The sequence below is a fragment of the Octopus bimaculoides genome, chromosome 14, assembly GCF_046866305.1.
Source record: "Octopus bimaculoides isolate indiv1 chromosome 14, ASM4686630v1, whole genome shotgun sequence".
Taxonomy (NCBI): domain Eukaryota; kingdom Metazoa; phylum Mollusca; class Cephalopoda; order Octopoda; family Octopodidae; genus Octopus; species Octopus bimaculoides.
This window is the reverse complement of record NC_142941.1, coordinates 19,530,392-19,555,161: the sequence shown is the minus strand read 5'-3', so window position 1 is coordinate 19,555,161 and position 24,770 is coordinate 19,530,392. Positions and strand designations below refer to the sequence as shown.

Here is a 24,770-nt window from a genome sequence, read left to right as displayed (position 1 = left end):
TTGGTGGACAGAAACTGAAAAACACCTGTCATACATACATATTTCTCGAACCCGTAAGAGTAAACAAGAGAGACAGAGACAGGCAGAAACAAGGAAAATGCCCCTTGTATTTGAATACTATGCAAATATTATTTTAAAAGACTTTTCTTTTAATTTTTCCAAAATTTAATTGTTTTCTATACTTACAGTTGAAAAAGGCTCAATGATTGAAACCAGTACTGAAATGTTTTTTATAAAATTATTTTAGCATTTTCTACCTTGACTTTTTTTTCCATATATATATATATATATATATATATATATATACACACACACACAACACATGTATTTATGTATATATGTGTGTGCCTGTTAGCATCTCCTTGTCTTGACATTATGTGATATTTGTAAATGAGTGTCACTGTCATATAAGCAGTGTCAGTCATTTCCAATATTCTGTGAGAACATGTCTGACCCAGGCAAGCACGACAAAGTGAATGTTAAAGCGATGATGATGTATGTATGCATGTATAAAGATGTAAAGATGAAGGAAGAAGATTACTCAGTTTCTTTATTCTTCCAGAACTGTTGATTCACTGAGTTTCTTAGATGTGAACAGTCATTCAGGCAAAGTAAGTACATTCAATGATGGTCTCTCATACCAAAGACAAGATATGAATGTCCAGTATATGTAAGTGTCTTCCATAAAATGATGTCCAGTACACATCGCCATGAAGAGAAAGTGGTGCTGGAGAAAAGAAAATAACACAATAAAATAATCAAAATAATACAATAGATAAGAGATGATCAACGAGTAGTAAAAATTTAAAACATATATAATTCAAAACATATAATTACAGTTGTAGCTTGACAGACTATTCATAATGTTAGAAGCATTAACCCTTCTACAGACTTGCATTATTGCATGATTCCTTCATTGGACACTAAACTCCGCTTGTGAAGACCTGTTGAGGCAAGTGAAATCGAAATCGAACTAAATTTGTAGACTGGCACCCATGCCAATGTCTCTTTCATTGAACACTAAACTCGGCTTGCAAAGACCTATTGGGGCAAGCGAAAGTGAAATTGTGATGGCACCTGTACCAGTGGAGCACTAAGAGCACCGTCCGAGCGTGATTGTTGCCAGAGCAGCTGTCTGGCTTCCATGCCGGTGGCATGTAAATGGCACCATTTGAGCATGATTGTTACCAACGTCACCTTCCTGACACTTGTGCCAGTGATAGGTGAAAAGACATTCGAGCGAGATCGTTGCCAGTGCCGCTGGACTGGCTCCTGTGTAGGTGGCATGTAAAATACACCATTTCGAGCGTGGCCGTTGCCAGTACCGCCTGACTGGCCTTTGTGCTGGTGGCACGTAAAAGCACCCACTACACTCTCAGAGTGGTTGGCGTTAGGAAGAGCATCCAGCTGTAGAAACTCTGCCAAATCAGATTGGAGCCTGGTGTAGCCACCTGGTCCACCAGTCCTCAGTCAAATCGTCCAACCCATGCTAGTATGGAAAGCGGACATTAAACGATGATGATGATGATTTAGAGTGCATGTTCACACACAGTTACATATCTTTTATCATTTATTTGTTTCATTCATAAGACTGAGGCCATGCTGGAGCACTGCTTTCAAACATTTTTGGACAAATGAATCATCCCCTGTACTTGTTTTTTTTTTTTTTCCAAACCTGGTACTTATTCTATTGATCTCTTTTGCCAAACCACTAAGTTATGGGGGATTTAAACACACCAACACAAGTTGTCAAGTGGTGGTGGGATCTACCAAAATCCACTCACAAGGCTTTAGTTGGCCTGAGGTTATAGTAGAAGTCACTTGCCTAAGGTGTCACACAATGCGATTGAACCTAGAACCATGTAGCCACACGTACATTTATATATATGTATATAGTAATGTAACAATAGTAAAATATATCAATAATATATTTTACATATTGCAAACTTTATTTGGCATAGAACTCAGTATGCTGGGAAGAGTAAATAGATATATATTTTTATTACAGGTATAACTTAAATTTTCTAGAATCATTGGTTCCTAAGCCTTTCGGGAATTCTTGATTTTTCCAAACCACTTCGGTCACTTTGGTCAACACACTCTAAATTAAGCAAATATTAAATTTACTTAAATAATTAAATGAATCACAGGCACCTGTACATTTGTATACATTATACAAGTTTATTAATACTATACTGTACAATATTAATACTATATTGTGGAAGTGATGGCTTAGTGATTAGAGCATCAGGCTCACATAAGGTAATGAGTTCAATTCCTGGACCAGGCTCTATGTTGTGTTCTTGAGCAAGACACTTTGTTTCACATTGCTCCAATTCACTCGGCAGTAAAAATGAGTTGTGATGTCACTGGTGCCAAGCTGTATCAGGTTTTGCCTTTCTCTTGGATAACATCAGTGGTGTGGAGAGGGGAGGCTGGCATGCATGGGTGACTGCTTATCTTCCATAAACAACCTTACCCAGACTTCTTCCTCAGAGGGTAACTTTCTAGGTGCAATCCCATGGCCATTCATGACTGAAGTGGATCTTTACCCTTTACTGTACAAGATACTAGTCTGTGCAAGGTACCAGTAAACTAGTTTGCTGGCCACAGGAACTTGAAGTTCTTGCTCATAAATTAGTGCAGATTATAATCAGTTCCAAACCATTCATGTCTGGAATATCAATATTGCACCTGTAAATCAAAGTTGCCAGCCTACTCTGAGAACCCTGTACGGGTGAAACTCAGGGCAGACTTTTTTCTTTATCGCTTATTTGTTTCAGTAATTAAGGCCGCGGTCATGCTGGGGCACCACCTTGAAAAAATATAGTTGAACAGTACTTATTTTTGCATGGTTGGCACTTATTCTACCAGTTTCTTTTGCTGAAATGCTAAGTTTCAGGGACATAAACACACCAACACCGGTTGTCAAGCAGAAGGCAGGGACAAACACAGACACAAAGACACACACACACACACGTGTATATATATATATATATATATATATATATATATATATATATATATATATTTATAAACATAATTAAGGGATCAGCAAATGTTTGCTTCACCACATACCGAAACTCAGAAATAGCAGCTAAAAAAGCAGAGACTCCAACAGATAGCATTACTTGTAACTCACAAAGGCAAAAACAAGAAGAAAAAAACAATGAAAACTAACCATTCCGAAGTTAATCGCAGACGCGTTTCTGGATTATGAGTGATAAATACTCAATTTCCTTCATCAATATGATATTCCAGTAGTACATTCGACCATGCTAGCAAACTGTTGATTTATTAATAAATTAATAAATTGATAAACCTTTACCCTTTTAATTTATATATATATATATATATATACATATATATATATATATATATATATATAAGAGTGTGATTGTGTATAGCAGAATATATTAATTTTTCTTTCTTTCATTATTAATAGACTAGCCTGTACCTTAACAAGAACTTTTATTCAAACATATATACATACATGCATTAGTTTCCTCCAATCAAATCCACTCACAAGGCTTTGTTGGCCTGAAGCTATAGAAGACACTTTCCCAAGGGGCCATGCAATGGGACTGAACCCAGAACCATGTGGTTGGGTAGTAAGCTTCTTACCATAGGGATTGCCATTGATGAAGTCACAAGTAGTAACAACTCTGATGAACCAACTGATTGAACTGATTGAACTGATTGAAATAAAAGAAGTGAAATAAAATCATTGCATTTTCTTTTTACGGTTAAAAAAAAAATGTACCAGTGCACAGTATGCACACATATATACACAAATATATATTCCCACTGTGTGGAACCTTGGGCAAGTGTCTTCTACAATAGCCTTGCGCTATCTATGTGTGTGTTTGTCCCCCACCATTGCTTGACAACTGGTGCTTTGTGGTTTGGCAAAAGAGATCAGTAGAATGAGTACTAGGCTTTAAAAAATAAGTCCTGGGGTCGATTTCTTTGACTAGGCAGGTAGACCAACATTCCCCTTGAACAGAGCACTAATTCATTGCAGGGTCACCCACTTACAGCTGAGGGGACTGAAACAAAATGAATATATATGCATTCTCGCACACGGTTTCTCTAACATTTGCTCGCTCTCAACAGCTCTGTCATTTTATCATGTTTCCACTTTAATTCCTCCTGACTATTGTAGAACTCTGTCTTTTTCCCACTTCCCATCTCTTACTTTATCACTTAGGCTATCTTTTCTCTCATTCATTCTTTCATTCCTCCTTATATTTCACTGTCTGTTCACCTGAATGCCTGTCACGCCAGCCTTCTTGCTATTTCTCTGCCCCTCCCCATCTCTCTATTCTTCTCTTTCTCTCTCTCTCTCTCTCTCTCTCTCTCTCTATCTCTCCCTCTCTCACTCTCTCTCTCTCTTCACTCAGTTTCCCACCCTAGCAATTTATCTACCTAATCTAACTTACTTTATAATTTTTTTTCTCTCTCTTCCACCTCTCTCAGCACAGCTATTGCTCCTTCATCCTTCATCCTTCAACTATTCTTCAGTATGGCAGCTTTTGCCAGTTATTGGATACTTGAACAAAGGTTATTAATTTTATGTTATCATTTCATATTGTTTCTCAATCTGGGTGATAGTGTTTCCCTCTGAAAATGCTGTAAACATTTAAGAGGATGGACAATAAATGTTGGCTGTTTGTATCTATTTGGAAAGTGTGTTATTTAATTACAATGAGGGCATCAATTGCCGGCCACTTTCATTCTGCCATGGATTTTCATGAGATATTTTTGAGCACAATTAAGGATTATTCTTTTACGCATAATTATGCTTTGTTTTAAAATTATTTGTTCATATTGTTGTTCATGTGTATGTTGTTTAAGTCGGATGTATGTGAATTATTGAAGTATTGTTGCTGAACAACACTTCAAAAATGAAATGCAACAATAACAAAAAAATGTACACATTCTAAATAATAACAACAACACAAAATATATTCTTGACTGCACCAAAAAATGTTTTCAATGAAGTAAAGACAAAGCTGAGTTGCTGGCATAGGGTTGAAAAAAATGTCTTGTGCATTCACCAAACAAAATGACACTTTCCTATGTATGACTAAATGTGCAGAAGCCCGGGGATAATCTGAGCTGCACAAGTCCAGAGCCAACTCTTTGCCTTCATTCTCATGTGATGTCCTTTATCATCATCATCAACAACAAATGAATATTATTATAGATATATATTAGCGACAGAGGCAGTATTAATACTGAGAGGTAATATTATTCCCCACTTAAATGTGGATGTTCTCATCATCATCATCATTGTTTAACATCCGCTTTCCATACTAGCATGGGTTGGACGATTTGACTGAGGAGTGGTGAACCAGATGGCTGCACCAGGTTACAGTCTGATTTGGCAGAGTTTCTACAGCTGGATGCCCTTCCTAACGCCAACCACTCTGAGAGTGTAGTCGGTGCTTTTACATACCACCGGCACGAAGGCCAGTCAGGAGGTATTGGCAACGGCCATGCTCGAAATGGTGTATTTTACGTGCCACCTGCACAGGAGCCAGTCCAGCGGCACTGGCAATGACCTCACTCGAATGTCTTTTCACGTGCCACTGACACAAATGCCAGGAAGGTAACGTTGGTAACGATCACGCTCAAATGGTGCTATTTACGTGCCACCGGCATGGAAGCCAGACAGCTGGTTCACTGGCAACGATCATGCTCGGACGGTGCTCTTAGTGATTTACTGGCACAGGTGCCATCACGATAGAAAGAATTTTGTGGCTGTAGTTACCATGAGTGAAACTCTCATACTGGCATTTTGGTGCAAAATGTACACTTGTTTATATCGCTAGAAGGGAAATAAATCCTTACTATCTCCAGCGTCAAGATCACCAGATCATGTGATTTCGACCCTGTTTGGTCTTCTCAATTATTACAAATGAAACTGGTAAATTATTCAAAGATAACCATAATAAGCTCTCTTTTTCTGTTTTTTATCAAATTTTCAGTAAAATAACTAATTAAAATTAATTAAACACTATTAAATATTAGTTTCAAATTTTGGTACAAGGCCAGCAATTTTAAGGGGAAGGGTTAGTCGATTCTGTCAACCACAGTACTTGACTGGTGCTTATTTTATCAACCTTGAAACTTATAAAAGGCAAAGTCAACCTCAGCAGAATTTGAACTTAGAATGTACAGGGCTAGAAGGAATGCCTCTAAGTGATTTTGTCTGACACAAAAGTGTCAGCTTGCCATTTTAATATTAGTAAATATAAGGCAGCAAGCTGACAGAAATGTTAGCACACTGGGTGAAATGCTTAGCGGTATTTCATCTGTCTGTACATTCTGAGTTCAAATTCTGCCGAGGTCAGCTTTGCCTTTCATCCTTTTGGGGTCGATAAGTAAAGTACCAGTTGCATACTGGGGTCGATCTAATCGACTGGCCCCCTCCCCAAAAATTTCAGGCCTTGTGCCTAGAGTAGAAAAGAATATTAGTGAATATTGGTTTAACATTTTGGCACAAGGCCAGCAATTTCAAGAGAGGGGTTAAGTCAATTATATTGTCCCCAGCACTCAATAGTAATTAATTCATTGACCCCCTCAAGGGATGAAAGGCAAAGTCGACCTAGATGGAATTTAAACTTAAAACATAAAGACAGATGAAATGTCACAAAGCATTTTAGCTGGCATGTTAATGATTCTGCCAGCTTGCTACCTTAAAATATTATTAAATATTAAAGTTCTACTGACCAGCAACTTAATTCCATAATGTTTTTAATCTCACAGTAAGATTAATGCTATCATAAACTAAATTAGACTCTTTCACACTCCACTCACACTTTTTTCAACCTCTGCACCCATTTGTAATCTCTCTCCCACAATCCTGCTATTTTCCACCCTCCAATGCTGCTAATCAGTACCTACTCCCTAACTTATATGTATTATTGATTACTCCTGCATCAGTCACTACATTCATCCCTGTACTCTCTCTCTTTTACTCTTTTACTTGTTTCAGTCATTTCACTGTGGCCATGCTGGAGCACCGCCTTTAGTCGAGCAAATCGACCCCAGGACTTATTCTTTGTAAGCCTAGTACTTATTCTATCAATCTCTTTTTGCCGAACCGCTAAGTTATGGGGACATAAACACACCAGCATCGGTTATCGAGCGATGTTGGGGGGACAAACACAGACACACAAACATACATATATATATATATACATGTATACGACGGGCTTCTTTCAGTTTCCATCTACCAAATCCACTCACAAGGCTTTGGACGGCCCGAGGCTATTGTAGAAGACACTTGCCCACAGTGGGACTGAACCCAGAACCATGTGGTTGGTATGCAAGCTACTTACCACACAGCCACTCCTGCACCTATACTCTTAACAATCTCTGGTCATCATCTACTTTCCCACTTATTCCATCCAACACATATTTATCATTGACCTCCCCACATTGACCCTTGTTTCTCATTCAGTATATTCGCATCCCTACCCCATTTCTTACCATCTCATTCTTCACTCTCTCCATACACTTGCTTCTTCTACACTGCCACACTTTCTGTTTTACTGCCATGACCCACCCTAACACTTCGTTACCACTATATATTTTTTTCTCATTATAGCTCTACACCAATTTTTCCATCCAGCTATGTGTCACTTCTACAGCAAGAAACCTGTTCTGGTCCCTTCTTTCATACTCTAATCTTTTATAATCTAGCATAAAGCTACCTCCCTCCTGAATGTAGCCCCACTCAGCCAAAGTGTATCTTTGAACTGTGAGCCACACTGCAGCCTCACTAGTGCTGGTAGCACACATAAAAAAAAAGCATCCTGTGCACTTTGTAAACTGGTTTGCATTAGGAAGAGCATCTAGCTATAGGAACTGTACCAGAGCCGACACTGAGAACGATGCAGTTCAATAACCTGTTAGGTCCTGTCATTCTGATGTCCTACACCAGCATAGAAGATAGATGTTAAAAGATAAGATGGTGGTGGTGGTGGTGGTGGTGGTAGTGGTTGTTGTTGCACTTTTTAAATCTGCAACTGAATTATAGTCCATAATCATTCTTGATCGGTAGAAATTGATTTTATAATTAGTATAAGCTTCATTGAAAAGTCATTACCATAGAGGGCAAACCTTCAGAATTGGCACAGAAAGTGAAAGTTTTCCCATTGAATACTTCTGCCAATTAATGCTTTCATTATTATTCTGATAAATATAGTTTGAGAAAATATGCTCCTTTCAGGCACGTGACATCAGTAATTACTCAGGGTAGGCAGTTGCTGACCTTTATGTAGTAAAACACACAAAAAATAAGCAGAACACAGGTGTGCGACTGAGTTGAAGGCAGATTTACTTCTGCCTTTATAGCACGTAACGAAAATGGTATTGTAGGAATGTATGCAGTGTATGTACTACAACAGTGCTATGCATAGCTTAAATACTGAAATTGAAAAGCAGGAGTGAATTATGTCTACCCAATCTAGAAAAACAAAAAATATCTTGCATTTTATGCATAGTAATCAGAGTAACCTTTATAATTTTGTTGAATTAGGTGCATAATTTTCTGTCAAAGGAAAATGAACAATTGAAAGCAATTGTTGAACAAAACCCACATCAAAGTATCAGAGAAATGTCTCAGGCATTTGGTGTTGATATTGCAATGGTCTTATGCAATCTGCAGAAGATTGGTAAGGTAAAAAAGCTCGATAAATGGATACCACATGAGCTCAATGAAAATCAAAAAGTTTGGTGTTTTGAAGTGTGCTTGATGCTCTTCCTGTGAAACACCAATGATCCTTTTCTTGACTGAATTTCATTTGTGATGAAAAGTGGATCCTTTATGATAATTGAATGATCAGGTCAATGGCTTGATCGTGATGAGTCCCCTAAACATTTCCCAAAGAGATTTTATAACTAGCTTCTTTGCTGGTTATGAAGTAGTACAGTGGAAAAAAGAACTTTAACAACCAAGCAGTGGCCAAGAAACAGTGGAAGACAAAGTGGAGGGGAGTGACACCTCAATGGTAAACAGGAAATGTGATGTCAAGTAAGAAACTGAAGATAGTTGCTTTGTTTGTGTTTTCTTCCAAGGCTTGATCAATTTGAAATTACAGAGCTGTTTGTACATGTATGATATTAGCAAAAAATGTCACATTAAGATATGTAAATAGGGAAGTAAGCACTAACATACTTGATATGGTGAGCCTGATAAGTTTTATTAATGAAGACAATAGACATATCTAGGAGTGGTAAACTTTATTGAACAAAGTTTAATTAAACCAAACAAAGGCAAGTAAGATAACACAAAATGAAAACCCCAAAACAAAAACACCTTTTATCTGAGTTGATGTGTCACAGTCTCAGTTAATTAAAGTTAGAAATATGTAATGTAATGAAGGAAAGGATTAAGTTACATAATTATTCTTGTTAGTGGTGAAAGAAATGGTATATTAAGAAACAGTTATCTCCAGTTACTGGCATAATTGTGTTATTATCATAGGAAAAAATGTACTAAATGGAGCAATTACAGACAATTCAAATTAATGGGCAGATGCCACAAAATAACTATTTCAAGTGAATTACTCTCTCTATATATATTTGTGTGTGTGTGTGTTGTTTGTGCACATGCATACCTGTGTGTCCAACTCATGTCAGTATGGAATGCAGATGCTAAATGATAACATTATCACCACCACACTCAGTCTATCCCAGTCAAGCATTCCCCACTCAACTCATCTTCCTAACACCCATCCCTCCATCCCTCTTCTAACTACAGCACTACTCAGTTGCTATCATCATATGATCCCTTTCAATGCTATCAGTTACCCCTCTCTTTTTGTCATCCATCCAGTGTTCTCAGTATCATCCCTTACCACTTTATTTTCCACTGAAGGCCCTGTTCCCCTGAACACCCTCATCTGCATTCAATACCCCCAACCTCATCTTCCTTCAATACCCCAACCTCATACCTTTTATTTGTCAATCACTATTTCCACCACTACATTCCTCTGACCTCCATCTCTGTCACTGTGCATCTCTCTCCCTATTCACTATTCACAACATTCACCTCTGTCCCCATCTCTTATCGTCAATCATTCTCCTTTCTCACTCTAACAACCTTACCTTCCTAGTCACTCTTTCTCAGCCTCTGTCTGTATTCTCTCTTATACTTACCTTCCTCTGTCTTAAGGATACACATTGACCCCACGTATTCCCTCTACAGTATGAGACCTGTTCCAGTCCCTCTATCAAACTTTAACCTCAGCTGCTAGAGATAGCAGTAACTCATATCCCTGCCAGTGATATATATAGAAAATCAGTGCCAGAGCAGATGCTGGTGTCATGATTAGCCAGTGAGCAGATTGAAAAAAATATATATTAGAGACTGAAGCAGTATTAATACCGAGATATGATATTTATCCCCACTGAAATGTTCTGTTGGAACAAACTATACTGTGGTAGTTACCATGAGAGAAACACTCATCTTAGCTTTTGGTACATTTCCTGAGTCCAAGGAAAGTTGAAATCACATGATCTGGTGGTCTTAACACAGGAGATGGCAGGCATTTATCTCTCCACTAACAATATAAACAAGAGTGCATTCTAAACAAGACGCCAATATGAGAGTTTCTCTCATGGTATCTACCACAGTATAGTTCGTTCTAATGGAATATCTCCCAATGTATGTTCTTGTCTAACTGTCTATTTGTCTGTCTATCTGTCTGTCTATCAATCATCAGTCTGTCTGTCTGACTGTCTATCTATCTCTCTCTATATATATACACACACACACAAATATATATGTATGTATATATGTATGTATGTATGTATGTATGTATGTGTGCATGTATTTTTTTTTTATAGTTTCAGCTCAGAGCTGCGGCCATGCTGATGCACCGCCGTTATATGTATGTATGTATGTGTGTATGTATGTATGTGTGTATGTATGTATGTGTGTATGTATGTATTTACACGCATACATAAATGTATGTATGTATATAGACAAAGAAAAATACAAAATACAAAAATAAATGCAATAGGATGAGTTTACAATCAATATTGTGATTAGGTTGACATTCGAGGGAAGGACATGAGTTAATGACTCTAAGATTCTGTTGGAAAAACAAAAGGAAAGACAAAAAGAAACTGGAAAAGGATGATAGCAGAAAACAAAGATCAAAAATACAGAGAAGCCATGTGGTGTTCATCTTCATGTTTGGCTGGTGTTAGGAAGGGCCTTCAGCTGTAGAAACCATGCCAAATCAGGCTGGAGTCAGGTGCAACTCCCCAGCCTGCCATCTCTGGTGAAACCATCCAACCCATGCCAGCATGGACAACGGATGATAAATAGTGATGATGATGATGATGATGATATATATTCCTTCGTCTTCTTCTTCTTCTTCTTCTTATTATTATTATTATTATAGCGGCAAGCTAGCAGAATTGTTAGCATGCTGGACAAAATGCTTAGTGGTATTTCATCCATCGCTATGTTCTGAGTTCAAATTCCACCGAGGTTGACTTTGCCTATCATCCTTTCAGGGTCGATAAATTAAGTACCAGTTGAGTACTGGGGTTGATGCTTCCCTCCCCACATAATTCAGGCCTTGTGCCTATAGTAGAAAGAATTATTATTATTATTATCAAGCTGGCAGAGTTGTTAGCACACCGGGCAAAATGCTTAGAGGCATTTTGTCCATCTTTACACTCTGGTTTCAAATTCAGCCAAGGCCAGCTTTGCCTTTCAACCTTATGAGGGTCAATAAATTAAGTACCAATCAAATTCTAGGCCTTGTATTTATAGTAGTAAGGATTATTGTTATTATTATTAAGGTGGTGAGCAGGTAGAATCTTTAACTAAATGATGATAATGATGATGATACACACACACACATATATACAGGGGTTGAACAAAATAATGGAAACTCCTTAAAATTTCAAACAAATTTATTTTAATATCGAGTAGGACCACTTTGGCGGTAATTATAGCTTGAATTCTATGAGGTATAGACTTGTACAAAGTTTGAATTGTTTCCAAAGGAATTTTTGTCCATTCTTCAGCTAAAACAGACTCCAGTTCTTGTAGTGATGATGGTGGAGGATATCGACTCCTTACTTGCTTTTCTAAAATGCACCATAAATGTTCAATAATATTGAGATCTGGGGACTGTGGTGGCCAGATAAGATGTTCAACTTCACAAGAATGTTCCTCTTGCCATTCAGTAACAACTTTAGCTGTGTGAATTGGTGCATTATCATCTTGAAAGATTGCATTTCCCTCTGGAAATAGTTCCACAACCATAGGATGAATTTGATCAGATAAAATGCTTAAATAGTCTTAACAATTAATTCTGCCATGAAGGTAGGCTGGAGTAGGGTGTTGGTGATATTTTATTATAGTAGGCTTAGAGCAGGAGAGGTCCTAATATGAATTAAGGATAAAGAAAGAAAGAATAAAGTAAGGATGAAGAAAAATAAATGCATACAAGCCAATTAGGCATAGGGTCGGGGTTTAGGATTGCTAGCCAAGGCTAAAGGACAGAGGGAGTGGGTCAGAGATACACAGAATTTAAGGGTATTCCATAGACATTAATTGAAATGGGGGAAGGTACGAAGGCTATCAAATAGTAAGATCTAACTTTTATGGAATTGAAAAGTTAGATCTTATTATTCAAGTTGTAAAATCTCAAGAGATCAGAGTAGTAACTATACTAACAGGTAAAGTCAATTCTTGAGCGAAATACTTCATTTCACCTTGCAGCCGTAAATAATATGTGACAGGCTGGCATCAACTTCAGAGAAAATGTTGTGATCTTGGTTTACTTATACCCCATGGAAACCGGTTTGATGAGTCCTAGGCCTGAAGACCTACTACTACTACTACTGCCACCGCCGGCGCCAGGAAATCGTAAACATTAGATTGTGGAGCTCATCCATTATCTGAGGCCATTAACAGTATAAAACGGGGCAAGACTTTGTACCCCCCAAAAACCCCTTTTCCTTTATTTAATTTTTTTTCCACAGAATACGATTTTGCAAAAATTGGCATTTTGAAATTCCTGTCCCTGCCTCCCCATGCCCGATTTCTTCATTTTTAACTTTTTTCAGAATTTTTTTTAAATATGCGGAAAAAAACAGAGATTATGATTCTGAAAAAAATTCCAAAAATTTTTGTAGTTAGGGTTAGGGTTTTAGAGTTAAGGTTAGGGTTTGGGCTATGGTTAGGGTTTTGGTTAAGGTTAGGGTTTTAAGGTTAGAGTTTTGGTTTTAGGGTTAGGGAGAAAAGTGAAAAATGAAGAAATTGTGCGTGAGGGGTGCAAAGATTTCAAAAAGACCGATTTTTGGCAATTTTCCGGAATCTCCGTATCCGAAAAAAAGGGAGTTTTTAGCAAAAAAAAAAAAAAAAAAAAAACTGGGAGAAAATGGTGGGGGGCGGGGAGGAAGTCTTTCCTAAAAACGGAGACGGTAGTAATTCTTGGATTTTTGTCTACGAAACTGACATACAATAATAACATGTTAAATAAAAATCATGCCACAACACCGATCGATTTATCTTATTTTTTAATTATTGTTAAATTAGTTGTGAAAATATTCCGTTTCTCTCATTTGAGTGGCATTTCGTCTTTCTTTCCGTTCTGAGTTCAAATGCTGTCGTGGTCGACTTTACCTTGTAGTAACGCCGTGCGCATACGTAGTCTCACGCATGCGTGGAATTAAACAAGCAAGCGTTCCCGCTTAATTCTATCTCTTTTACGGTCGGCCGACCATGAGCTTTGGACGTGTTAAGCTGTCTCTCTACATCTTTCGGACTTACACTCGACAGCTCGCTTGCAACTACATACCCACGTCCCAACAACTATGCTCATACACACAGAAGCTGTAATAACAAGAATTAAAGATGTATATATTTACCACCTGAATAAATGTTGTTTAAGTTGATAGTCTGGAGTTCAGCGTTCCGTTATATTCTAATTTTATAGTAGGAAAGTCAGGTATACATCTAAAGATGTATAACCCACTTTCTACTAAAACCTTTTACCTTTTGGGGTCGATAAAGTAAGGTATCAATTGAACACTGGGCTCCATGTAATCGACTTATGCCCACCCCTAAAATTGCTGGCTTTGAACCAAATGCTGAACACCTGAAGATCGCCCCACCACCTTCCTCTAACCGGGAAGGGAAGGGTGTCTTAATAAGCTTGGTGGCTATGACGAAAGAATTTGTATGATGGACGAGATTGAAGGGGTTGGAGACAAATACTTTCCTCTTTGGCCAATTCCTGATCAACTTCTGCAAGTTTCACTTGAAAAGTAAAATAAGGATAGACAGGGAAGTGTTATCTTCTAGCCAGTTTGCCGAAAGGTGGATGGAAGGGGCGAGAATGGTGCGAGTGAACGGGCCTTCCCCAAAAGTCAGGGTATCCATGGGTTTTTTTTTATAGGGTTTTTCCATGAGCAGCCCTCGAATATCTCCTCCTTATTGAGGATTACACATTACTGAATTTTTTTTCTTGGTTTCATTACGTTAATCTTGTTTACACGCAAAACCCTCACAACACACACTCACACACATTCTTTGCTTTGTCCTGTACTGTCCATAATGTTTTCTTGATGTAAACCCTTTGTGGTTAATAATGAATTTATTATTGTTATTATTATTATTATTATTATTATTATTATATTTTACTTCGCCAGTAATTGTAAGGATTACCGAGAGTGGGATTCCACCAAGAATCAAAACTGGGAATCATGGGTCAACTCCTCTTCGCTGGTTCGCCACATAAAATACAACGGAGAGCGATTTTCAAGTGGTAGAAGGAAACCGGAAAACAGGGCTGATACGGTGACTGACAAGTTGACAAACGGAGAACACAACAGAGATGACGAGGAAGAGACCGTTACTATGTTATTTGTTGATGTTGGTAACTAAAATGGCAATTACCAGCGAGGTAATTTCAGTTTGAAAGTTCGGCGGCGTTAACTCGGATCATATTCAAACATCCCGCCAGTGAAGTAATGGCTGCAGCCGATTCTATAACAAAAACAAAACCGTTTGAGGAAGGGGATTCTCTAATGGAAAATGCATTGGTCCCTGTATCGCTTAAGGTAAGTGTTGTCGCAGGTGGTAGGAGAAAAATCAAACAATATACTACTATATTGCTTTTATAATATAATAGTATGTCTTTAGATTCTTTGTTCGGTCTAATGGTGTTAGACATTAGCTCAGTATAATGATGGTCAAGTGTTATTTTAAGACAAACGAAGAAACTTTATATATATATTATGTGTTATAATAAATGAAAAGGTTATATATATTAATAATATTTGATATTAACGATAATGGTTAATTATTTATGCACAGACAGATATGTAAGGGATGGGGTTGTGTGAACAATCATTTCTTCAAAGTCATGTTATTTTCGATCGATAACATGATGGACTTTTTTGTTATATTGCTAGTTGAGCAACAACAAAAGAAAACAATCTATCAATATGTCAACAGAAATAGGGAAATCTTTAAACTGAACTAGTTTCTCTGTTTAAAATTATTCTCCTTTAAAAAACCCAGTCGTAATAAGCACAGCATTTACGCGAGCCTTTTAATAAGTTAAAGGGCTCTTATTTCACTTTCACAATTAACGGAACACTTAGTGTACGTTCCTTAGGGTGCGGGTATAATTAGTTGTACAGGCTATTATAACCTAGTGTTTGTTATATAAAACCTCGGTAAATATGAAAGAGAATGTCGCTTGCTGTGGCATTTAGGGGAGGATGGAATTTATTAATGAGTGTAGGGACTAAATATATCGGAAATTTGGAAATCGACATAGGATATATTAATGTCAACGTTCGCTCCATTCACCCCACCTAGCATTTAAGTAAAAACAGTGAGGTGTCGAAGTAATATATATATATATATATAAGTGTGTATCCTAAATATTTAGTTCTGATTTTCGCTGCACCACCTCTGTCTGTTGAATAATAGACAGGAGACACTTTTTTATTTTGTAAAGGCGACATGGAGAATGGCAGTGCCTCAGTTTAAAGGCGACATGTGTGAGCCATTTCCAGCTAGGGATGGATAATGAGATTGAAAGCTCAATTCTTGAAAGTAGTCCCTTATACAATACTTTTGTTGAAATTATGAGTGATAAAGATGATGAAAATGATTTCTTTTCTATGAAAAGAAAGAAACTGAATATAGAAATTTACAAAATGCACATTCTTGTTTGCACTTTAGTATCTCTCTCTCTCTCCTATCTATCTATCTATCTTTCTATCATGTGTATGTGTACACTCATGTTAGTTTACAAAGTGCATACATGTATGTATGTATATATGTATGCATGTATGTATGTGCGTGCGTGCATATGTATTGTTAACACTTAGGCGCTTATATCGCACTTTTTCCACACACACACACTTCTGAATGAGAACGCAAGAAAGTATTCGATCCTAGGAGTGGAGTTGTATATTAATTTTATCCAACTTTACAAATTATCTGAGTTTTTTTAATTTAAGTCGTCAGTTTTCGCGCAAACATCAGTTTAATAGACCCTGGACTGTTCGTACCATCCCGAGAATCGAACAGTCATTCTTCGAACGTAATAGCGAAACTAATAATGCTTTCATTCTTTTGGGGGAATTCCTGTCTTTGGTCCATCTGATTAGTAGTAAACGATCGAGAAGAACTATAGATAGATAAATAGATGGAGATATATATGCATGTATACACACACACACGCAGACACACACACACACACACACACATATATATACATGTGTGTATGTGTAGATTTGTATATATATATGTATGTAATATATACATGCGCGCACCCACATGTATATATATTCTTGCAAATATAATTTGAGGTAGTCGAGGGTTTTTTTAATATTTTTTTTAATGATCTCATTTACGATTATTGAATATTAGTAGTGAAGGATGGAAAATAAATGAAAAAAACTTTCAAAAACACTGCAACTATCCAAGCTTATCGTTAGTTTGTCAAAAGAAGCTAGTCTTCTCTTACCGGTCTTTGTTTTTAACACAGAAGACACCTAGATAGATAATTTCTCGCAGACACATTCATGCATGCATGTATGTATGCATGCATACATGTGTGTGTATGTATGTATTATGTATGCTTGCATATGTATGTATGTGTGTACATAAATGTATGAAAATATCTATACATAGTTGTAAATATGGGAGTGTATACACGCAGACACGCACACAAATATATAGACGAATACGCACACTCGTTGCACAAACTGACAAAAAATTTATCAAGGTACATAACATTAAATAAGTATACATATTTTATATCAGTTGGTGCTAGTTGATGATTCACTCTGTTGGGATACACGTGCACGCGCGCTCTCAAATATCCCTGCAATACTTTTGATTCTGATACTAATCCGTTCACTGACAAAAGTATTTACGTACACAGAATGCTCTAGACTTGCTTTTATAAATCATACGATATGATTTATAATGCCTAACAAATACGAAACTCGTATTTTATATTAGAAATCATCACCACTATTATTATTGCGATACGGCTTCCAATCCCAGTTCTATTGATTTCGCTTCATTTATGTTATTTAAATGTCACATCATCTCACCTCACTCCTATCCTTTTCTAGAATCTAGCTGCAAATATTTGATTTAATTTTGTCGAATTAGATTACAATTAGCATCTCTTTTATTTCCCACTGAAAGAATTGTTCACTTTTATAAATAAATTTTAAAATTACATAACTTTCACTCATTTTTTTAAAACTGTTGTTAGATTCTTCCAGTGTTGTTTGGTAAATATCTGTTATAAGTACTTAATAAATATCACTTGAATTGTAGTTCAATTTCTATTTAAATACAAACATTCATTCAGACAATATATAAGTTTAAATGTATTTACTGAAGTGTCCGTGTTGAGGATGGTGGTATTTTTTAAATCCTGAAAACTTTGATACTTTTCTCAGTCAAACTCAATCCGTCGTGTTTTAATCATCTAGTTATTTCACCCCCTTAACTGCTAAATTAAATTTTATGGTTATTTCAGTTACGATGATAAATATTTACAGGCGTAGGAGTGGTTGTGTGGTAAGTAGCTTGCAGCAACTTCAAAGAAAGATTAACTGGGAAGATAGCTTTCACGTGCAGCAGATGCACAGGGGCAATAAACACCACAGATGCTCAGAAAACAAATTCCATCACACTCCAGCGGGAGAAACTAGAAGTAGTTGATAGCTTCTGCTTCCTAGGTGACCAAGTCTGTAGTGGGGGTGGATGCTTAGAAAGTGTTACCACTAGAATAAGAATAGCCTGGGCAAAGTTCAGAAAGCTTCTACCTCTATTGGTGACAAAGGGTCTCTCGCTCAGAGTGAAAGGTAAATTGTATAATGCATGTGTGCAAACTTCCATACTTCACGGCAGTGAAACATGGGCCATGACTGCTGAAGATATGCATAGGGTCGAAAGAAATGAAGCTAGCAGGATCCGCTGGATGTGTAATGTCAGTGTGTACACATGACAGAGTGTAAGTGCCCTGAGAGAAATGTTGGACATAAGAAGTATTGGATGTGGCATGCAAGAGAGACGTTTGCGTTGGTATGGTCATGTACTGCGGATGGACGAGGAGAGCTGTGTGAAGAAGTGCCATTCTCAAACAGTGGAAGGAATCCAGGGTAGAGGGAGACTCAGGAAGACATGGGATGAGGTGATGAAGTATGACCTTCAAATGTTGGGCCTCACAGAGGCAATGACAGAAGACCGAGACCTCTGGAGTTATGCTGTGACTGAGAAAACCCAGCAAATAAAGTGAGTCCACAGCTGTAACCTACATCAATGTTGCATAACCAGCCCACTCAAAAGTACCTTGGATCGTAGCGTGACATGCCGTGCTTGAGGAGACCTACTGAGTCAAGTACATCAACATCAGCAATATCAAAATCAAATCAAATGGGAATTGTAGTTGTGAAGCCCATGTCGGTAGCACGTAAAAAGCACCATCCGAATATGGCCGATGCCAGTGCTGCTTTGACTGGCTTCCATGCTGGTGGCACATAAAAAGCATCATCTGATCATGGTCGATGCCAGCTCCTCTAACCCTTGTACTGGTGGCACATAAAAAGCACCCACTACACTCTCTGAGTGGTTGGCGTTAGGAAGGGCATCCAGCTGTAGAAACACTGCCAGATCAGATTGGGGCCTGGTGTGGCCACCTGGCTTCCCAGACCCCAGTCGAACCGTCCAACCCATGCCAGCATGGAAAACGGACGTTAAACGATGATGATGATGGTGATGATATATATAAAATTGCTTCTTGGCCTCTTGGTTAAGACCAAAGTTTAATATTAGAATTAATATGCTTCCTGTTGCTGGTTAGTTTACTTTTGAAAGCCAGCATTTCTAGTGTAGTGTCAGTTCCTATTAGTTTATAGAGGTCTTTTGTCCTATCCATACAGAATATGCAAGTTTTTATGTTATAAGATCACATGCACTATGAAAATGCCTGTCCAGTTTGAATTGAGTATAATTTGGAATGACAGATGTTGTAGTAGTAAGAATGCTTTCTCAATAATTGCAGTGTGAATGTTGTAAATGATGATAAAATCTTTTAGTTCTAATAAGGTTGTATTAATATTATCGGTGTTGTATTGCAGAAATTTTAAGTTTTATGTTTCAGCTTTGTCTTTAATCTTTTACTTGTTTCAGTCAGTGGACTGTAGCCATGCTGGGGCACCACCTTTAAGAGTTTAATTGAACAAATCTCTTTTTACCAAACCACTAAGTTATGGGGATATAAACAAACCAGCATCAAGTTGTCAAGCAGACAACTTTACATAGAAATCTTGGTACCAGACACAGTCAAAGGCTTTACTTTTCGCATATGAAGAGCAACAACATTGCTCTCACTAAAGTTCCTAAGTGCATGAGACTACTGATGATAGATGTAGGAACACAGGCTTTTAGTAGGATTGGCTTTATGCAAATGGTAAAAACTGAGGAGAGAGACCCAATGTAATAAAGTGGATAGTTTTCACAGTTGTTTCTGTCATTTTCAAAATATTAAAATAGTAGTAATAGGCCTATTGCTAATACTCTTGAACAAAGGTAACTCCGTTGTTTGTTTCCATTAGCTAGGGTAAATAAACAAACATATAACAATTTTCCAATATTTTTATTTCATTTTGGGATATTTTTTCACATGCCTCTGTTGATTGTGCATCCTTAGTCAGAGAACAGCAGATCTGTAGACCACTCTTAGTTTTTTTAGCTAGCCATGTTTGTGGAAAGTGTTATGATTCTTGTGTGTGTGTGTGTGTATGTTTGTGTTGACCTGTGGCAACAGAATAACAGCCATTAACCAGGGAGCAGCAGTTACTCACAATTAGTTAGTTAGCCACTGATATAGCATATGACTGTTTGATTACGGGTGGTCTGGGGTTACATAATACTATCAGGAGTCATTAGTTAAGGGAAAACAAACTTATAGCTGAAGTTCTTCAGTCGACTATCTTCATGTCATAAGACTGCTTGGTCAAGTTTGACATGGGGTTACACAGTCACAACCACTTATCAGAATGGAGGTGAAGGCAAGCAATGTTATATCCCTTGCAGAAGGGCACAGCACAATGGTCCCAGTTAAATGTACCTCTGCAGTTAGTAGGTGTTAACTTCTTTTATATCTTTCAAACGTACACATGCCAGTATACTTAAGCCTGTACACACACACACACACACACACACACACGATAAATTATAATGAGCGATAATTTTTGAAAGTTATAGTGAACTTGTGAACTTATAAATCCAATGTTAATCGAAGGGTGATGAATAGGTAACTATCACAGGTAACATTCGTAGATGCTACGAGACATATTCCTTGTAAATATTTGGAACATAGGCAGAAATCCAACTGAAACCCTGTGGCTGATATGAATTCATAGTACATGAGCTTATAGTTCAATACATTATACACTTCATTCAACTTTTAAACAAAAACAAAAATGATAAAAGCCTTAATGTGATTACTATAAATTAGAGCAAATCTTCTGTTAAATCACACTCTACTGCCTTAAAGCAAAAGAAACATTAGAGAATGTAGAACTAGGTGCATGACTCTTTAAGAATAAATCTTGAGATATGTGGGATCCTAAGGCCTAGATATACATGATGCTCAGTCAGGGACCACTTGAGATTATTCAACAACTTTTAAAGAAACATGCAAACATGAACATATACACTCACTATGAAGGAAGCCTGTATGTAGTCATTCAATTATCTTAAAAGAAAGGAAGGACTTATTGGTCACTGTTCTCCTAGACACACAGAAAGATAGAATGATCAAGGCTGGAAGTTCTTTGATGATAAGTCTACTGCATTAGATTGACACGGAGTTAAACAATAATAATAGTTACACTTACAGAAAGAAGACTTAGATTATTCCTATGTAAGAGTAAATTGATCTTAACATGTATGAAAATATGAAATAGGATTTATTCTTCTCTATGTTTTATTTGTTATGTATTAAGTGTGAATGCAATTTGAAGAAAGCTATATTTTGAAATGGAACAGTTACATACCTTTTAAGATTCTTGACTGTATTGTCAACAGATTGTGTCATTAAATAAACTGATGGTGCTATTTTTATATATTAGCTTCTCAGATGTTGTACAATTTGAAAGATTTTCATGTTGCACGTATGGTATATTTTCCCAGAGTTTTGAGCACTGAACACAAATATTCCATCTTGATAAACGTTCATACCTATGTGAGTAGGAATTCTGGCAACACTTATTCACATCATATTCAATCTTCAAGTATTTGACTGTTTCTCTTGGGCTGTTTATTAAGGCACCTTCGAATGGTCTTTTTGTAAGAGGAAATATCCATCCACGTTTTGATATTGTCACTTTTGTGGATCTTGTAGCATCATAGAAAGACTTTTCATCTGTGTGCCAAAAGAATATATCAAGGTATGGCCACTTGAATGGAATATTCATGCGAATAGGCACTGAAAGTTTTTTATGATAATATTTCCACTGAAAATTTGCTGGGGTGAATAGATAAAAGTCCTTTTGCTTTTTTACACTATTAATTAGGATGTTTTTGTGAGAATGCTTGACATAAATGTCTATGTCATCATCCCAAGGTATAAGTCCATGATGGCGATAAGAGCCAAGAAGAGTTCCGCTTTTCATAAAAAATGTTATATTATTTTGTGAACAGATATCTATGAAATTTTGGAAAACATAAAGGAAAACTACTTTTTCTGAATAGGGAAGATAATGGGTAAAAGTCTGTATAATATTATTACTTTTAGGTGTGAGATCAAATGGCTTGAATGAGCCAAGATGAGCTTTTCTCAAATTGATTGTTAATCCACTTTCCTGTAGAATTTTGAATACAGTATTATTAGCTCTGTCCATGTAACATTCTTTCACAATAAGTTCTCCATCTAGAAGGATTTTGAAGCAATTTCCTCTTTCTTTGATATGTCCAATTTTGAAAATGTTTGTATTTTTTATATCTGTTTTGTAATACATCATAAATAGTAAAGAGATTAAGGAGAGAAATATAAAGATATAAGATATCTTTACTGCCATGTTGGACAAATATAAACTCACACACACATATACTATATACATGTGTGTGTCTGTATTTTATATATATATATATATCTATTCATATGAATGTGTTTTTATATGTAAATGTATGTGTAATACATTTTAAAGATAATGCATAAGTTTGGGCTTGTTTGTATACATACCTTTATCTGTATAAATTTATATTCAAGCTGTATATAAATATGTGTATGTATATTTTATACATTTCTATGTTTGTGTTTGTGTGCATGCATGTGTGTGTGTGTGCGTGTGTGTGTGTGTGTGTATTCCTATGCCTCATAATGTATTATTTGTTCATTAGACTCTGTCGATTAGCTGCTAATCATTAGTGTTTAAACAATGTCTCAATTATTTTGTCAGTTATGTTGACAGAACATCATTCACAGAATCCATAATTGTATATCTTTTTTTTTTTTTTTTTTGGTATTTTCAACACACTGGTAACATTTCTGAAGATAATTTGGTACAGGATACGTGTGTGCTTGCCAGTTAGGTTATGCTCATCTGTTATTGACACACAATTATTTTTCAGATTAGTCATCTAAGGATGGGCTGTGATTGTAGCCTATATGGGTCCTCTCAGATTGATGAGAACCAATATTGCCGATGTAAATTGTTGCCTATAGGAAAATGGAGCCAGCAAAGGACACACTGAATAATGTAGCTCTTGATGCATCATGCCTGATAGGAAGTTTTGGTATTTGCAGCTGAATCTCCTTTGATGATAAGTCTGTTTCATAATGATTAAGCAACAAATATAGGAAGAGAATTCTACAAGATTGTAATTATGAAACGGAAAAATTGAACAAAGTGTTTTGTGTGGAATCTGGAGTAAAGTGAAACGCAGTAATGTTACAAGAGGTAGAGAGGCAGGAACATGTGACAGGTGTAGCATGCAGTTTACAAATCCTGAGAAACAGAGGTTGTTGTAGTTGTGGTTGAAGGAACAGAGAGAAAGAACAACATATCTATGAGCCAGTCATTGTAGTTGAGTGTGTCTTTGCCAATCAAGTAGATGGTCCTTTTTGTTATCCAGTCTGAAATGCTTGTGTGTGTGTGACAGTAGCATTCTTCCAAATATGTGCACAGTAATCTAATACGAGTTGTCCTTAAGCATTGTAGAGGGTTAAGACCTGAGCAGGAGGGAAATATTTTTGAGAGCTCTGAAAGAAAACCTTTGGAATGCATGAAATCATCATGAAAGTCATCAAAGAATATGAAACTTAGCAATTACAGTGACTTAGAAGAGTTTAGTTGTATGTTGTTCAAAGTGTAATGCAAGACTGTGTGCAGCGATTGTGACTTTGCACGTTGATAAAGACCAGCTTGGCATATCCTTATTGGAGAACACGAAACAGTGTATGTAATTGTGTGAGGTGTCTAGGATGCATGGAGAATAAATGATAAAAATTTACTTGCTTTAATTGGATGCTGTCCTAATGCACCCATTACACTTATAAAGTGTCCATCAAAATAATGCAGAAAGGAATAGATGAAACCTTCCTAAAGAATTTGAATGGTAGAATATGAATGATAGAATATGAATTATTAGTAATTAAAGACAGGCATTATAAATTATACCAAGCTGTTTGACATGAGTTGGTTATTGATTTTCCAGTACAATGTTATATGTACAGTCTGTTTACAATGTGATTATCATGCTTCCATGTCGTGTAAAAGAAGAGGGAAAAAAATCAATTACTTAGAAGGATTATGTATTGATAAGGGGCTTCAATTCGCACTACAGCCATTTTGTTATTTCTCAAGGCAAAGATGGTTCCTCACAGCTCCACATTTTAGGGAGGGAATTGTGGATTATATCAGTTCTAGTACTCAACTGGTACTTTTTTATTGACCCTGATGTGATGAAAGCAAAGTTGACCTGACAAAATTTGAACTCAGAACATAACGGTACATGACTACATGTCCCAAAGTATTTTCTCATCTGATGCTGTACCACTCCTGCAAATCCATAACTATCTCTAGGTAAGGAATATTATGATTTTCATTCATCTCTTATTTCATTTTTTTTTTTTAATGATTGGATTATATTTCCTGGGATGAGCTCCATACCTGTGCCTTTTACTTGTTTCAATCATTAGACTGTGGCCATGCTGGGCACTGCTTTGAGGAATTTT

General features: G+C 36.8%; 2 protein-coding genes across 2 annotated transcripts in view; one reads left to right on the top strand and one right to left on the bottom strand.

Moving 5' to 3' along the window:
* Nucleotides 1-532: 532 nt before the first annotated feature.
* On the bottom strand, nt 533-22,788 carry LOC128249372 (uncharacterized). Its single transcript, XM_052972724.2, has 2 exons — nt 21,589-22,788; nt 533-727 (listed from the first exon to the last, which is right to left on the bottom strand). Exon 1 carries the CDS (start codon nt 22,651-22,653, stop codon nt 21,613-21,615), a length of 1,041 nt encoding a protein of 346 aa, XP_052828684.1. The 5' UTR covers nt 22,654-22,788; the 3' UTR covers nt 533-727; nt 21,589-21,612.
* The window catches only part of LOC106874078 (catenin alpha-2), a 62,757-nt gene continuing 52,756 nt past the window's right edge, over nt 14,770-24,770 (top strand). The window contains exon 1 of the mRNA XM_014921672.3: nt 14,770-15,105. Coding sequence (XP_014777158.1) covers nt 15,016-15,105 — 90 coding nt within the window. The 5' untranslated portion in view covers nt 14,770-15,015. The remainder of the gene's footprint in view (nt 15,106-24,770) is intronic.